Consider the following 16,501-nt stretch of genomic DNA (forward strand, 5'->3'; position numbering starts at 1 on the left):
CTTTCATTGTCATTATTTTCAGGTGCAACTGTTTTCCAAGCTCCTTGAAGAGAGGTACTAAGTTTTTTTAAAGTTTACTCCCCTAGCGTCTAATATCTGGCATGTTACATTCATGCAGGAATGAGGAAATAAAGTGTCTAGTGGGGGTAGAAACAGAAAGCCAGAGAGGAGGGTTGTGATGTCACATCCTGACACCTTCCTCCACAGTGGCATCATCACCTCCCTCCACAGTTGGCCCCTCTTTTTCTGCTCCAGACTCTGGGCATGAGGGTGGAGAGAATGATGGCTCTTAGATCCACAGGTCCGTCTTCTCCTCACCAGCAAGACAAACATTTGAGTTCTGATACCAAAAGTCAGGAGACCCTCCTTTTAAAAGTCTTTCTCACCCTTCTGCTGAAATTGTCAAAGCAACTTGATTTTCCATAAATGTACTTCCTCTGCCTCTCGGGCTATTGGTACATTTGATCTCAACCAGAAGAAGCAACCAACCACCAGCGAGGCATCACAGGGATTCTGCCAGCATCAGAGCAGAGCCAGGGTCCCCCACTGAGTCAGAGGAACTCTCCTTGGTGTGTCCAGTGTCACTCACCATGGACGGTGACAACGTAGGTTAAGTGGGTGGAGTAGGATGGAATCGTATACTCACCCTAAACAAGAAAGGAAATGGGGATTTGGCAATGGGAGGAGCACTAGAGAAAGGTTGTTAAAGCAATAAAATTAGTTGGTCAGGGGTATGTATATCAATTAAAAGAATGAGGGCCTCTACATTTTATTCATCTCAACTGCCTCAAGGCAATTATACGATCAGTGGGCCCAGCCAGAATCTGCATTACCACTTGGTAATGCAAGGCATTACCTGCTATGCAAGGCAGACTCCTGTTTTGTTTTCTTTGCTGCTGGGCCCCATGTAGCTCTGCTCTGCATGCAGTTAGGAAGTCATCCTGATGATGGGCATGTACAAATGACTTCCTTGCATTTTAATAGAAACATGCCATTTTTCAGGAACCTGTGGCTCCAAGCTAGTCTTCTCAGAAGTTAGCAGAACTAACATGGAAGTTTAACCTCCCAGCTTTTTTCAAAGTCTTCGACCTCTAAATCGCTAGGCCAAAAGCTATGGACAATGTGTTTTAACAGGTAAAATACAAAACAACAGCCAAGCTATGAGGCTGGAGTCCTAGGCTGTCTTCCCTCCTCTAATATAATTTTTCTCTGCTGTAAATTAAGAGTTATGTAATGATGTCTGTTCCCTATTTATATGACAGGGACATAGGAAAAGGAGGATCATTCATTCATTCATTCATCAGATACTTTCTTAGTACCTACAGTGTCCCAGGCATTGGAGTTAGATGATGCGGACAGAAGGCGAGAAGATTTTTTGTTATCACAGGGCTCACAAATCGACTGGTGTAAGAGAGACATATAAAGGCTATTCTGATACAATGTGCTGGTATGAATAGGGTATTTCACTATAAAACAAAGGCCCAAGACTATAAAAAAGGTTACTATGTCTGATGCCCTGTCCAAATAATTTGTTGCAATCTTTTTTCCATGGATCCCTAAAATCTAGGTTCTTAATTAATATGTGTGCCAATGTCCAAACTTCCCAGAATTTTTTGTAAGAACCTCCTCTATTTGGCCACCGCTAGTTCTACTGATCTTACTTTTCACGTCCTTTCTTCCATTCTGACATCCAAGCTATGCTTGAACCAATATATAAAATGTTTCCCTCCTCCCATGTTCCTTACCCTGTGCCCCCAAACATGCTACCATTTCCAACTTTTTAAATACAGTGAATCATTCCTGAGAACGCTTGTGGGCCAGGAACTGTTCTAGGCCATATAATTAATCTCATTTAATCTTCGCAAGGAAGGTTGATAGCATCACCTCATTCTACAAATGAGGACACTAAAGTTTACGACCTCAAGTAACTGCCCAGAGGAGTGTGACCATAATTTGGCAGTCTCATTTTTGCTTTTTCATACCATCTCTCTAATGTGTGACCTCCCTTTCACTACTTATCCATTCCTCAACTTGATTTCTGCCCCATCACCCCACTCACACTGTTCCCATCAAGGTCACCAAATGACCTCCTAAGTCCTATATTTAATGGGCTTTGAAGACTCTACTTTATTTAGCTTTGTTTTGTATTTTATTTTGACTTGTGTTAAATGTATAATATTTTCTATTGTGTTATATTTATATTATTTTCATAAATCATATTATAGAATAATATTTTAGTAGAAGGTGCCAGGCTGCTCTTCCAGAGCAGAGCTGGTCGGATGCCAGACAACCTCATCCCCTCTCCCAGAGGAGAAGGAGCCCAGAGGAGGTGTGTGTCCAAGCAGGTAATGGGGCCAGACTCTGGGCTCTAACCTGGGAGAGCAGAAGGGCTCCCATATCCCAAATTGAGACAGCGGCCAAGTCAGACCCCGCACCCCTAGCCCCATCCCTACACATCTGGTTCTAATAATAGTCATGCAGGAGAGGGTCCCCTCCCTTCCTTGCAGGGGACACACCTCCCTGCAGGGACCCCCTAGTGCTTCACCTCCAACTCTATCAGCAAAAGGCCTTTTGATCCTTCCCTTCCCTTTGATCTTGGCCTCTTGATCTCCTAGCTTCTAATCTTCTCTAAATCAAGCAGCCACATATATTAACCTGGCTGCCCCACTTGGCAGAATTACTTGTTGCAGGACAGTAAGAAAATCTGTCAAGGCAGCTAGAAAATATGAAAGTACAATTTTGGAGAGGGAAGCTGCACTCTCCAGGAGGCCTCCTGGCATAAAACGGGGAGAACCATGTGATTCTTATGTGATAATTCCATGTTCATTCTCAAAACATGTCATGCCGCCAGAATGTTATTTCACGGTTGGTATTTTGTATTCCCGAATGGATATGATTGATATCAGATTCATCTGAGTTTTAGAAAGAAAACATTATTGAGCTACGTTTAAATTATTGATTAATTAATTAATGTTTATATATTTTATGTATTTGGCCTAATTTATAAACTACTTTTTAGTCAAAAGTCTCTTTAGCTTTCCCTGCATGAAATGCCTCTCTCCAACTTCTTTGGTCCCCTCTCAGCCTCCTTCTTTGGCTTCTCATCTTTCACTGGCCCTTTATACTTGACTGTGTCCTGCATTGTATCTTGTGTCTTCCTGTTTTGCATTATTTCCATGAGTAAACAGCTCCATTCTCATAGCTTCAGCTCATATAGGAAATACTTCCAGTCTCCCATCTCCCTCCTATGTCCAGATTCATAGTTCCAGCTTCTTTCTTGATAGCATTGCATTCTGCCACCAGGCATCTCAAACTCAACATTAGATATCTCATCTCTTCTTATCCCTTCCCAAGACCTGTTATTCTTTCCTCAGTTAATGCCAACATACATTCAATTTCCTTGGTTATAAATTTCATTCATCACTGATTTTTTTCTCCATATGTGGTCAATGAACAAATCCAGTTCATTCTACCCCACAAAGTCCCTCTTTTTATTCCCACAGTCAACTGTCTTAGCTCCAGGCTTTATTGTAGGTCTTTCAGACAAATCATTCTGTTTTTATACATGTATATTCACCTCTCTTTTAAGTCTAATACTATCCCTAGGAAAGTCAATTCTTAGCCATCTACATCAACATTCAAGACATTAACATTCAAAAACATTACTCTTTTCTTTCTGAATTTTATTTGAAAGGCTTTTGATTCAACTGCTTATATTATACAGTCTTTTTAATTTTGACTTACACTTTAAAATTTTAAATTCTTTAATGATTTTTAACACAACGTACTTTTGCTTAAACATGCCACCTCAGCAAAAGTATTTGGAACACAAAATACACTCAACCCAATATTTATACTGACTTTGTTCAAGATAATAGAGTAACCACTATAGAGAAAAAAGTGTTTAATAAAAATGGGTTTAACGTGGACCTTACCTCTAAAAACTTTACAATCTGTTAGGTGAGTTAAGGCATGAACCTAAATAGTTATAATACATGCTGGAATAGGATAATTGTTATAGAAGATGTACAGAAAAAGCTACCAGAATTATATTGAGGGAGAGTTTGCATTCACTGAAGGAACCAAAGCAGGCTTCATGAAGGAGTCAATATCTGAGCAAGGACTTCAAAGATGTGAACTTTTAAATATTTATGCTTTTCATACACCTTATTGAACCTCATGTATATGCAAGACACTCTACTAAGTGCTAGAGGTACAGAAATGAACAAGGGACAGACCTTGACTTCAAATAGTTCTCAGTCTAGTGAGGAAGAAAGATAAAATCCATCATTATAATCAGGTGAAAAGGAGTTATATTGGAGATTTTCTAAAAAGACTACAAACTACAAGGAAAATAACAAAGATATAGGAGAGAAACTAACTCCTCTTCAAAGGGAATGTCTCTAGGGAAAGGTACTGCTTGGGCTGAGCTTAGAGCATCAAGTAGCCGCGGCCACATGAAGATGGGCTGAGAAGAGAGAAGAATCACACACAGAGGAATCAAGGACCAGGGATGCAAAGGTATGACGTGTATACTTTGATGACAGTTCAGGAGAGCTGAAGAAAAGAAGCAGCGATGTGGATAGAAAATGACATCTAGGCTAGGTTATAGGAAGGTTAAAGTTCAGACTAGGAGCTAAGTAAATTTTTTTTAGGAATAGCTTCATAAATTATTCCTGACTAACTGATAGTGATAATATATAGACAATTCTGTACATGGATTCATTTTTACCAGGTGGACCAGAAATACACTTGATTAACTGCATTTCTGATTGAGAAGCTGATGTTGTTGGCATCAGGTAATCCAATGATGGGATAGTCTTTGGGCTTTTTACATTAAGCTTCGACTACTGACTATATTAACTTCTCAGAGTGCCTTCTTTAATGCTCTGGCCATTTCTGTTTAGCTTACATTTAACAGTCATCTCATTTTCACTTTTATTTTAAATGTTTATTTCATGATGACCTACTATTCGTCACTCAAATGGATTACTATCAGAAATGGAATCCGGAAAAATGGTTATTTCCAAACATTTCAGGACCCAGTTTTCCTCCATCTGCAGTAACCATAATGCTCATCCACCACTATTGAATTAGGCTGAGCTTTGCCTTTTCACTTGGAGCTTTGATAACATGAACTGTAACCTACTTCTAACTAACTGATTTTGGCAAAAAGATCCCAAATGTGTGTTTTGTCTCTGGTTTGCCCTCTATATATTTGGTCACATTAAAACAAAATAAACGACCAACTCAGCGGAAGAAATCTATCAGTTGGGGAAAAGAGTAAATTGAAAATCCAAACATTGCTTCATTAAGAATATTTTTCTTTATTTATATTTGGTATCACCATGTCTTCAAAGATCACATTAAACTACACTCCACACACTATGGAAACTTCCACATTGCCAACTTGCTTATTTCGTCATCTTTCCTAAGGCAAGAAAGAAATGTTTAAGCCTACAACACTTACTGAGAATATGTTTAATTATGATTAGAATATTCCCAATAACTAGCTGAGAACAAATTTCAAGAAGAAATAAGTGTTTTAGTCCAATAGACCTGGGTGGTGCTACCCCAGTGAGAGTCTTCTATCACCAAAAGACATCATGAGGATACTGGATGCTTGAAGGTGACATAAATACATCATCAGGAAGTCCAGTGAAGGATGCATAAATAAAGATAAGGTGGCACCAAAGATAAGATGCCTATGCTACAGTTTTGCATAGGTTCTAGTAGTACCAAAAGGCCAACTCAACAATAAAAATGTTCTCCCAACTACTTTGGTATGCTTGCAAGTGCCTGGTCTAGCAGATTCTAAATAGGATATCTTGGTACTGACTCATGCTCATTGCCACAGGGAGCTCTGCACCTATTATTTACTCCCAAAGCCAAGCCAGTGTCTGCGTACCTGACATTCTATGCCTTGTCCAAGTCATCTGATAACTTCATGACAACAAATAGCCAGTCATCCTATTTTTTTTCCCTTCAAGATCCCTCCCTCTTCACCCCCTTTCTTTCCTGCCATCACAGCTGTGAGTCTTCTCCTACTGTATCAAAGCCTTGCCACCTTAAACGAACCATTCAATCTTGCTGCTAAGCTTTGGGGTGGGATCTTCTCCCCAATTCTCTGAGGCCAGCCCTGCTTCTGGTGGTTTCCAGGAATACAGTCAATATTTCCCTGAAGTCACACAGGAGGAAATGATTTTCCTTACACACTCTTAATTCCTAGTGTATCATTTTACTACTCTTTTACTAGTTTAAAAGTAAAGTGTCTACATCCAGTTGATGTCTTTTTGCTGGATCTTTCTCATCTCTGAAATATGCTTCTTCATGCACCCAGCCTACCAAGAACTCTCTCCTAAGAAATTCCCTTTACTGACCTTCTCCAAAAATTTTCAGAAGGAAGGGTTGCTATTCCCCCAAATCCACTCCAGCTAAGTGTTTCACATATTCTCTTCAGCCAGTTCACAGTATAATTGTATATAATCCTTTTCATCTTATGAAATTAATTTCTTATGAATTTATTATCTATATTTACACTGTGACAGTTTATGATCTTGGGATTTTTGTTTTTTAATATCTCTTTCCTTGAGAGTTTTGTACACTTTGATGCCTTGAATAAATAGGAATGCCTTTGCAGATAAGGGGTATGAAACCTTTTTTTTTTTTGTAATGACAAGAAGAAAAACCTACCGGCCCATGATTTTGCTGAGGAGCCATCCCATGAGGCATTTCAGGATGTGATAGAACCTGGAGGTCTGCCCCCCGAGTTTTGGGGCGTACCACATCAGAGACCAGACTGGAGGAGATTGCTAGAGACGTGGGCCGAGCAGCTGTGGTGCCCATTCCCCCTGGGGGGCCTTGTTCACCTTTTCTGCTTGGAACTTCATCTTCACCCTCAGAGTCCACAATAAAGACATATTCAGCTTTGAAGAGGTCACTTTGCTGCATTCCTTGAGGTTCGTTTGCTTTAAATCCCCTTCCTTGGGAAGCCTTGTCCTTGACCTCTAAAGGATAAGTCAATGTTCCTCGGTATCTCTCCCGTTGGCTCCCAACATTCAAGGTCAAGTACTCATTGGAATCAGACTGCAATAAATGTAGAGACATAAAAGTGTTGATGTTGCTTTGGTAAATGCTTTTTTGCATGCACTCTTTCTTAAAACCTTAATCTGCTTATAACCTCCAAGGACAAACGTTTTTACGAATATATCTAAAAATCAGGTTGGCATAGGAGAGATTGGGTTGAAGCTAATGGTTTATTTTTACTAACCCACTTGTTTGTACTGGTCCAAGCCCAAACAATTTGGGGCTCAGAATCAAAGTCAGCAAAACCTGCTTTCAAATAAATCCTGATACGACTTTTTAAAAAGAGTGGAAGAGAGCAATGTTTTCCATAAAGACATTCACAAAACAAATGGGGATTTGTCATGGGTTTAGTTAATGGTCAAGCAAAACTTGTGGCTGTGTAGATACCACTGCCATCTGTAAATGAATACCCTTATCTTTGGAGGCTTCAGAGATCTGCAGTCAAGATTGATTCATACATCTATAGTCCCACTCTCATAGCACCTAATCACAAAGGATCCCATGAATATATTATGTGTACTTGAGTACTGTTAGGGAGAAATTTCCCAGAAGTGCTTTATGTAGCATTCAGAATTTCTCTGAAATAATTTGGTCCCAACAGTCTTTGAAATAACATGACATTGTAAGTCCCAGGTTATATATTATTACTTGCTAGATAAGACGTTTTCATATAGACAATGAGAATCAGATAATTTTATCTCCTACAAGTTGGCTCAAAAATACCACAAAGTTCCCCCAGTCACATTTTATTTATAATAAGATAGTATTAAAATACATTTTAAAGAGAAAATTTTTTAACCCAAAATGTCACTATTTAACACAAGTCATTTTTAGGTTTTTGTCTGTTTGTTTTAATTTCTTTCTCAGTCTTGGTCTCTCTTTAGATAGGTATAATCAGGGTGTAAATACAACTTTATAATCTATTGTATCACTTAATAGTATAAGATTAACATGTTCCATGAAATTACATAACCATTATAATTATAACTTCGTCAAGGTGATGTATTATCATATGCTTAGCTTTTCTCTAATTGTTAGATATTAGGCTCCTTTTATTTTTCTTTAATTATTTTCCTATATAACACTTTTTTTCCTCTGTACTATTTCTCTGGGATGCATTTCCAAGAGTTTAAACATTAAAAGGTTATAAACAGTTGTATGACTGTGGATAAGGGTTTTCCACCAAAATTGTACAAATTCACAAAACTAGCAGCAAAGTGTAAGCATGCCAACATATCCACAATTGCCCCAAATTCAGATATTACACTTTTTAAATGTTGCTAATCTGTTACACATAAAATAACACCTCGCTCTTTTATCTAGTATTCTTTAAAGATAAATTTAAACTTTGTAAAAATTTTGTTTTTATTATTTTAAGATATATTTGGGAAGGAAGATGCCAGGAGGCCTAATATATTATGTGAACAGCAAACAAAAGGATGTCAAATCAAAAGGGTTGAGAATAATGTATTGGAGAGAACCTGAGATTTGATAACACTGAAGTTCCTATTACATAGTTATATTTTTAACCAATCTTAGATTTCCCAGTTATCTCACTTTAAGCAGAGAAAGTAAACATCCATACAAATTTGCAAGTCATTATGATGGATAATTCAATGTTAATTGCTTGATATAAAAAATAGTAAAAAATAATCCTACCCTATTTACAGTTTCTGGAGTCTTATCACTTGGTTCCTCAGGAATTTTAACAATGAATTTAGAGGTGTCACCCAACTGGGAGTGGGTTGGTAGTCTTCTGATAGTGGGGACAAATGTGAAGATCAGAGGTTTGGCTTCAGAATCACCAGAAGAGACCTATGAGACACGTAATAAATTAGACTTTCAGTCTTATCAAAGGTTTATTTTGACTTTACTCTCTACATATTATATTTATCTCATTTATTTTGATAAATTGCCTATTGTCCTATGATCATATGTATGGTTGGCAAAGAGAACATCTATTAAAATATTCATAGTGTGTCCGATCCTTTTTTTATGAAAATATTTATCGGAGAAAGAAATACAACCCAAGGAAGATCCTACTGTAGGACATGGCAACAGAAGAGCAGGTTGGCAAGTTGAGCTGCTGGAATATTGCAAGTTAACATGGATAAAAGTTAATTTCAAAACAGACCAGATGCTGTGTTTGTGATGACCCCACAGAGGTCAAGGACTTTTATGCATTTAACCCTAGGTTAGCAGGTTCAGTGTGACTCATATAATCACCAGGCATGCATGAAACTTCTGACATATATCATTAATGAGAATGCTAAAATATGAATTGAAAATTGAAAGTTTACTTTTCTTGCTGCCAGGATACCAATGCCTCTTCTTGAGGATATACCTTCTCTTTCATTCATTCTTTATTCATTCAAAAACCATTTTGTTAAGTATTTGCTGTGTGGCAGGTACTGAGGAGCTGGAGATACAACAGCAAATAAGAAACAGCCTATAGACCAGTCACAAGTAGGAAAAGCATACGCACAGAATAGGAAGGGAAAAGCGATAAGGGATGCCTACCCAGTTTGGGAAGCTCCATAAAAAGCAGCACCTGGAATTTAAGTCCTAGTGAAGAGGAAGATAAGGGTCTTCCAGGCTGAGGAAACCAGCTGAGTGAAGACATGGAAAGCAGCACTGGGTGTGAATCAAGCTTGAGTTCTGTCCTTTTGACACTGAGAACCAAGTGCTGTAGATTGGGAATGAGATTGTCCCATTAGAATGCAGATAGGTAATGCTGGTTTTATAAGACCCAAGGCTAGAGATCAGGACAGAAAGTCAAGAGTAATAGATGGAGGACTAAATGGAAAGACAGAAAGAGAAGATGGTGCTGGAGATTTCTCTTTTGAGACATTTGGATGAGAAGTAGGAAGAGAGATGGAGAGTAGTTAGAAAGGAAAGTCCAGTCAAAGAGTTGCCCTTGTTGGTCTGTAACAGGATAGATGTGAAGACGTCTGTAGACTAGGGGAAGGAACCAGTAAGAAGGAAAGTGGAGCAAAGTACTGGAGGAAGGGGGCAGAAAAAGCTAAAACAACAACAGAAAGAACATGGCCTCCTCTGAGAATGGAGAAAATTAATGGAGATACAGAAAAGCTCTGACTCTGAGGCAGTGAGAGAGGCTGGAAGGTGAGGGGAGTCATTTTGTACATAATCCATGTTCATGATGCGATCAGCCCTATCTAGTCACAGTGAAACTGCCACACTGCCACCTCCATGCCTCTGTCACAAGAAATGCAATAGCCCCGGCAGGAACCCCCAGGCTCCTCTCCCTTCAGGTCGTACCACCCTTGTGTGTCTTATCTCAACATGCCCTTTAAACCCTATCACATCAGCTGCACAAGAAACCCAGTCATCCCTGTATCTCTGTGTGCAATGCACACCCCTAGTTTTATTACCTTCTTGTACATGTAACCGAGAAGGACCCTATGAGGCCTTCCCAGAATAGATCCCCACCCATGTCCTTCACCTGCTTTTTGCCTGTAGAAGAACTTTAGTCAAAGAATAAATTTAATCAGGGAAGTGAGAAAAGGCAGAAAGAAAGGAAAACACTCAAGCAAGACAAAATAATAATACTTTAGCCATTAAACAAAGTCAAGGACTTTTAGTTCTTCCTCAAGGACTATGGATAATATTCTGAGCCATGCCCTTTGAGCTGTTTTGTAGATACTGAAACCACCACCTGGTGGAGGAAGTTAACTGTTTGCTGCCCACAAGCACATAGACTCCACACCGATTGGAACCAGAAGGCTGATGATGCTGACTCCCAATTACCTCACCACCAACCAATCAGAAGAATGTCCATGAGTTGACCACACCCTGTTCCTTGAACATTATAAGACTTCTCACTACCCCCTCCAGGGCGGGACACACAGTTTTGCAGGCATTAGCCAACTGTGGCCCCCTTTGCCTGGCAAAGAAATAAAAGCTAATCTTTTCTACTTCACCGAAAACTCTGTCTCTGAGTTTCTATTCAGCACTGGTGAACAGAGACTGAGTTTCAGCAACATACCATGATCCAACTCTTGGAAACTTTTCACCATATGCTTTCTGGAATTCAGGCACTTGTCACACATCTCTCCACATCCTTAACCTCTTCTCTACATGTTCTGACTCTAACTAAACCATGGTTCCTGCTGAAGTACTCTGCTTCCCAAGAAGCTCTCTGTCCCCTTTCACACTGGGTGACCCACCAGAAGTAGGCTAGGTATCCTCTGTGCACTCTTTTCTGCTTCCAGACCATTCTTCTTCCCTCTTACCTACAAACTTCCAGGTTTGAAGCTCCTGCCGTCCACAAGTCTACACCATTCACTTCCTCTTCTTGTTACAGACATCTGCCCACCCCCAAGTCAAACCCTTCTTTCTTTGAAGATTTACTTCCGGGGTTAATTCCACTCCTTCTAATACCACATTTTTTATAATACCCAATATGATATCCCATGGGTAATTTTTCTAATAGCGTGTTTCACTGACCTCTACTCTTCCTTGCCCTTCACATCCTTAGCAATAACCAATAGCCACAACACCACCATAATTTCAGGAGTTTTTCCTTCTCTGATCAACACTTCTTTTCTTTCCACAACCTCTCTTCAATTCTGGACTCCAACACTTCTGGGAAACCACCAAAATGAAAGTCTACTGATCCTTCCAACATTAAGTTTTCCCAGACTTCTTTTTTTTTTGGCCAGCCTTAATAACCGGGTTGACCACAACTCCTCCTGTGCAGGCCCCTCAAATGTCTTGCCTTCTCTCACATCATCATCCACCTTGGGTAAATCATAGTGGTCACTCAGTCTACCACTTACCTACTCTCCTCCTGCACCACAAGGGTAAATGTGGTCACAGAAAAAAATCACATGACCCCACTTGCTGGTTTCACTTCAAATTTATGACCGTGAGCCTCCAACTGGCACTTTAATTCTTCTCTGTAATCATACTATACAGTTCCGGAGCCCATTTACTATCCCACTCGCTAGAAAACTCACACCTTCTCCTCTTTCTTCAAACCCCTACATCTTCTTCCTCATTCTCACTCTAAGTTGACAACTTTGTTTCCCACTTCACTGAGATAGTTGAAGCAATCTGAAGAGAACTTCCAAAACCCTCATCACTGCATCTAGTCACCCACCTACACTCCTACTAAAACCAAACCTCACTTGAATACGTTGCCTTCTACTTACTTTCATTTACTCAACAAGATCTTATTAAATGCCTACCAGATACTAGGCTCTATTCTAGGGGTTGGCGACACACAGTGAACAAAAACCTCTACCCATTCTCGTGGGAGGGAGACAGGAAACCAAATAAATATGCAATAAAATAGGATTTTCAATTGTGATAAGTGCTGTGAAGACTAGTATAATAATCCATAGGAGAGAAAATGATAGGTAAAACTTGGGTTGGCTGTAATCTAAAGGAAAAACTTAGAATTTGCTGAAAAAATAGATGTGAGATATAAGAGGCAGACAAGAGTCAACACAAGTACAAAATTTTTGACCTGAATAACTGAAAGAAATAAGATATTCTTCACTAAAACAGGGAAAACAAGAGGTGAAGCTGGTTTGAAAATAAAGATCAAATATGATATGACAAATATATATCCAAGTGGAAATGTGGAGATGGGAGAAAAGTTCAGAGGAAAGTCTGTGCTGGAGATAAAATTATTATAGATGTTGACCTATACATGGTATTGAAAACCATGAGACCAGATGAGATCATCAGGGGAGTCAGCACAAATAAGAAAAGAAGTCCAAGGTTGAACCATCCACCTCTACCATTAAGTGGTCCAGTAGCTGAGGAAGAAGTAGAAAAGGTGACACATGATTTTAAGAGAAATGGAAAAGCCTGGAACATCATTGACGTAGGATGATGCAGTGGGAAAGAGGCCTGACTATAAATAAGTAAAAGAATTGACAGACTATTGTAAGGGCCCAGCCTAAATGTAAATCTGTGAATTTGTAGTAAAAGTAATTTGCTTGGCTGTTTGATAATGTCTCCAGGAATGCTCAACTGCCTATCATAGGAACAGAAAAAGTGAATTGCAGCATTTATAGAACTGATGTTAGGAGGTGGCTCTGGCAGAAGAATGTTGTGAGTGTCAGGAAACTGAGGGTACTGATGGGAGAAGAGCAAAGGGTCAACCATGGAGTTCAATGTGGACAGGGAAGAAGAGGGACTTCAGACTAAGGGACTAGTGGTCTCTTCGGTTCAGGAATCAGATTTGAAAGCATGGTGGGTGTTTGGGAGAATGGCCCAGGGTCACAGTATGGGTTATGAGAACTTAGGATTTAGTAGGATGGTAAGTCTAGATGATTATAAGGTCTAGGCTTATAACAGGGTAGGGTTAGGGTTAGGGTTTCTAGAAAAAATGCCTATTCCTTAGGGCATAAAAAATACACAGACAAACCCTTCTGAGCCAACTTTCATTTTTCAATATTACTTTCTGCCTTTAAAAATAATTGTCTATTCCCCCATGGCAGTCAGGTCGCAATTCCCAGGCTTACCATCCAAAAATAATAAATCAATGTTTTCCTTTGTAAGAAGGGACATTAGATCCCTCATGAGATTCAGGGAACCCACTAGTCTTATCAGTGATACACAATACAACACACTTTCTAGATGGATTATTTTCTAGGAAGTCTTCTTTACATGACTAATCTCATCAATATCTTGATGGGTGGAGAGGGGTTTTAGCAAGGAAATCACTGAGGGTAGTTCAGATAATTTATCATAGAATTTCATTTGGGTAGGAAATAAAGATAGTCTTTTAGGAGTCAAAGAAGAGGTGAAAGTGTGACTTTGTCCTCAGGTGCTATAGGCCTGCCCTCATCTCCCCACATGATGACTACAGGTCTATCTTATGTTCTATCCAGATGAAATTTAAATACTGACAGTATGCACTTCAGTATAAGTTCCCTGTGGTTACAAAATACATATAACCATTATTAACAGTAAGTGGCTTTGCCTTCTAAAGTATATAGAGTGACCAAGATTTATTTCTCCAAAAATTTACTTCTTTACTTTAGCTTGCAACTAAAGTCTCTAAAATACAAATAGATCATCACTACTGATACATTGTAAACTATTGACTTTTTAAAGGTTAATAGTTACAATTTTAGTGAATAAAATTGAAACAAAGTATGAAGAAAAATGGATGCTTCAATGAATGAGGTGTGCTTTTAGAACATATCCTCAAAGGAATTTCTAAACATAACCAAATGTTGACAATGAAAGCAACTGAAAATAAATAAAATTGTTTCCTTCTTCTTTATTGTTATATTTTCTTACAGGAACATCCATAGCCTGCAAAAAATTTCTTCACCAGGTAAGGAAAACAGTTTGTTTGTTTTTAATTTTAGTTGAGCCAGCATAAAATGTCATGAAGAATAACATAAAAATGGAAAATCCAACAGTACTAAAGACTTTTCATCTTCCTAGTTTACTGTCAGAGAACAAGATCAGGGATAAATTCCTATCCACACACATAACCTCAGATTAACCACAAAAAGGGCAATGGTTTGGTATTCACTTTTAAGCTGGAAGTACATTGTTAGCATGGGGCTCTTTTCATCACTTTTACCTAACATCCTCTTATCCTACCAAGGATGTACAGAATTTTTTGCACAAAATTTACTTGGAAAAGGATTTGAAATTATACTAGCTACACTATACAACATTTAGATGAAGAGCCCCATGTTAGCCAGTGGACTGCTGAGTCCCTTATTCAGGAAAGAAAAAGAAAAATTTTGCTGTTTACTGCATACCATAGCCCAGTTCCAATGGAGCCCAGAAATGAATTGCTATGGTGATAAGTCATTTTCCACACAAAGCAGAACCAGATGCATGTTAATATCATTGCATTGGTTAAATGCCAGTTAACACTTTCCATTGTCAGTGTTGTTTAAAAACACATTTTAATTCCTATCCTTGAGAAACTAGTTTAATAATAAAAATTAGAGCTGAAAGGATGAAAAGCTTTTCCTAAGTATAGTTTCAAGTGCTCGAAACTCTGAGACTGTCACCTTCTCACCGGCCACTCGACTAATAATTTAAGAAACTGTTTTCCCCCCATGCCATGCAGGCTCACTGCTCAGTTTCGGGCTCCAGTGCCTTCCTTTCTTCTATTTCCCTAAAAGTTCTCTTCCTTCTGACGTTGACACCCACACTCACAGATGGCCACCAGCTTCTTGTTGAGAAGAGACATGACAGGGTGTCTCTCAGCACTCACACTGCGCCAAGGACTGTCCTGGGCATCTTCTTTGGTTGCCAGTAAGCAGTTTTGCCTTTATCTGCTCATCCTTTCCACTAACTGTCTAAAACATTTCATTTTGATATAGTCAAATTTATCTACACCCGGGCATCTCTCCCTCAAACCCCCTTGCAGCAAACACCACAGTGCATAGCCTTTCAAAGTTCTCAAAAGCATGAAGGAAAGACTTCCTTTTACCTGGGGTGTGGTCTGAATGCTCCCTGTTAAGATGCACGAGTTCATTTGGAAGTAATTGTGCCTGCAGTCCCTCGGAAGCCCCTGGCTTTCTGGAAGCATTGATTCATCCCATAAGGGCGTGAGCAAACCAATGAGTGAGGTGGGAAGGGAGCCACTCCCTGAAACAACACACACACTCGCAGGGAAAAAAAGAATTCTAAAAAAGAGGTAACGAGGAATCCTCCCTGAACGAAAGGGTTTTGTCAGCTCCAAAGAGTAGATTTATGTTCAGGCAATTTTTAGATGTGGAACTTCAGGAGAGGTCAGATTGACTGCTGAAATGGAGCCAGTAGAAGTAAAAAAAGAATTACCACCTATATGTGTTTCCCTTCTTTTCTTTCCATGCATGTAGTCCAATTAGACATTCTGCAAAAAGAACAGAGGAGCCAGACTGTATAGCAACAAGAAGCTGATCGAAGGACCCGCACAGCTGACAATCCCAGCAATCAGTTGGTCACACTCACTGGGAACATTTAGAGGTACAAATGCATGCAAACACTGGGTCTAAATAAAGAATGAGAAAACACACAGCGATCCCTTCAAAAATCAGTAGCTTTAATTAGTGGTCCTTGGCATGTACCTAGCGAGCAATGGTACAGGAGTGTCTCTAGTGACTGAAGTTTTGCTATTAACTAAATTTGCTCTAAAATAGAGCTTGGAATCAAATATTTGTCAAAACAAAATTCCATTCCAATGTTCCTGGAAGACAGTGAGTTTCCTGACTATAGACGAACGTCAAAGCTTTACATGTGAAATTGATTGGAATCTTCAGCTTTCTCACTTCTATTTTCTAAGTGTTGATTTTTCTCCAAATCTGTAATATCTATATTTGTGCTTGGGTGATGAAAGACGTTGTGTCACAAGGGCTGGTTATAGACCAAAGGCTCTGGGAAGGAATGGAGGTTTTATTTTAGGGACCTAGATTATACCTCTTAA

At 39.2% G+C, this 16,501-nt stretch overlaps 1 protein-coding gene across 50 annotated transcripts in view; it reads right to left on the reverse strand.

Annotated features, from left to right (window-relative positions):
- MLIP (muscular LMNA interacting protein) overlaps window positions 1–16,501 on the reverse strand; it is a 269,496-nt gene that overhangs the window by 132,666 nt on the left and 120,329 nt on the right. For 38 of the 50 annotated variants that reach the window (XR_010835034.1, XR_010835031.1, XR_010835033.1 and 35 more), the window contains 2 exons: window positions 8,746–8,901; window positions 6,694–7,086 (listed from right to left, as the gene is read on the reverse strand). Coding sequence is in view for 44 of the 50 variants with exons in the window: in XM_067005978.1 (XP_066862079.1) it covers window positions 6,694–7,086; window positions 8,746–8,901 (549 nt within the window). In the remaining 6 variants the exon portion in view is untranslated. Of the gene's footprint in view, window positions 1–6,693; window positions 7,087–8,745; window positions 8,902–9,386; window positions 9,485–15,526; window positions 15,932–16,501 lie in introns of those variants that run through there. The other 12 variants (XR_010835035.1, XM_067005974.1, XM_067005979.1 and 9 more) reach the window with 3 other exon arrangements.

Source organism: Kogia breviceps, chromosome 10 (genome assembly GCF_026419965.1).
Source record: "Kogia breviceps isolate mKogBre1 chromosome 10, mKogBre1 haplotype 1, whole genome shotgun sequence".
Classification (NCBI taxonomy): domain Eukaryota; kingdom Metazoa; phylum Chordata; class Mammalia; order Artiodactyla; family Physeteridae; genus Kogia; species Kogia breviceps.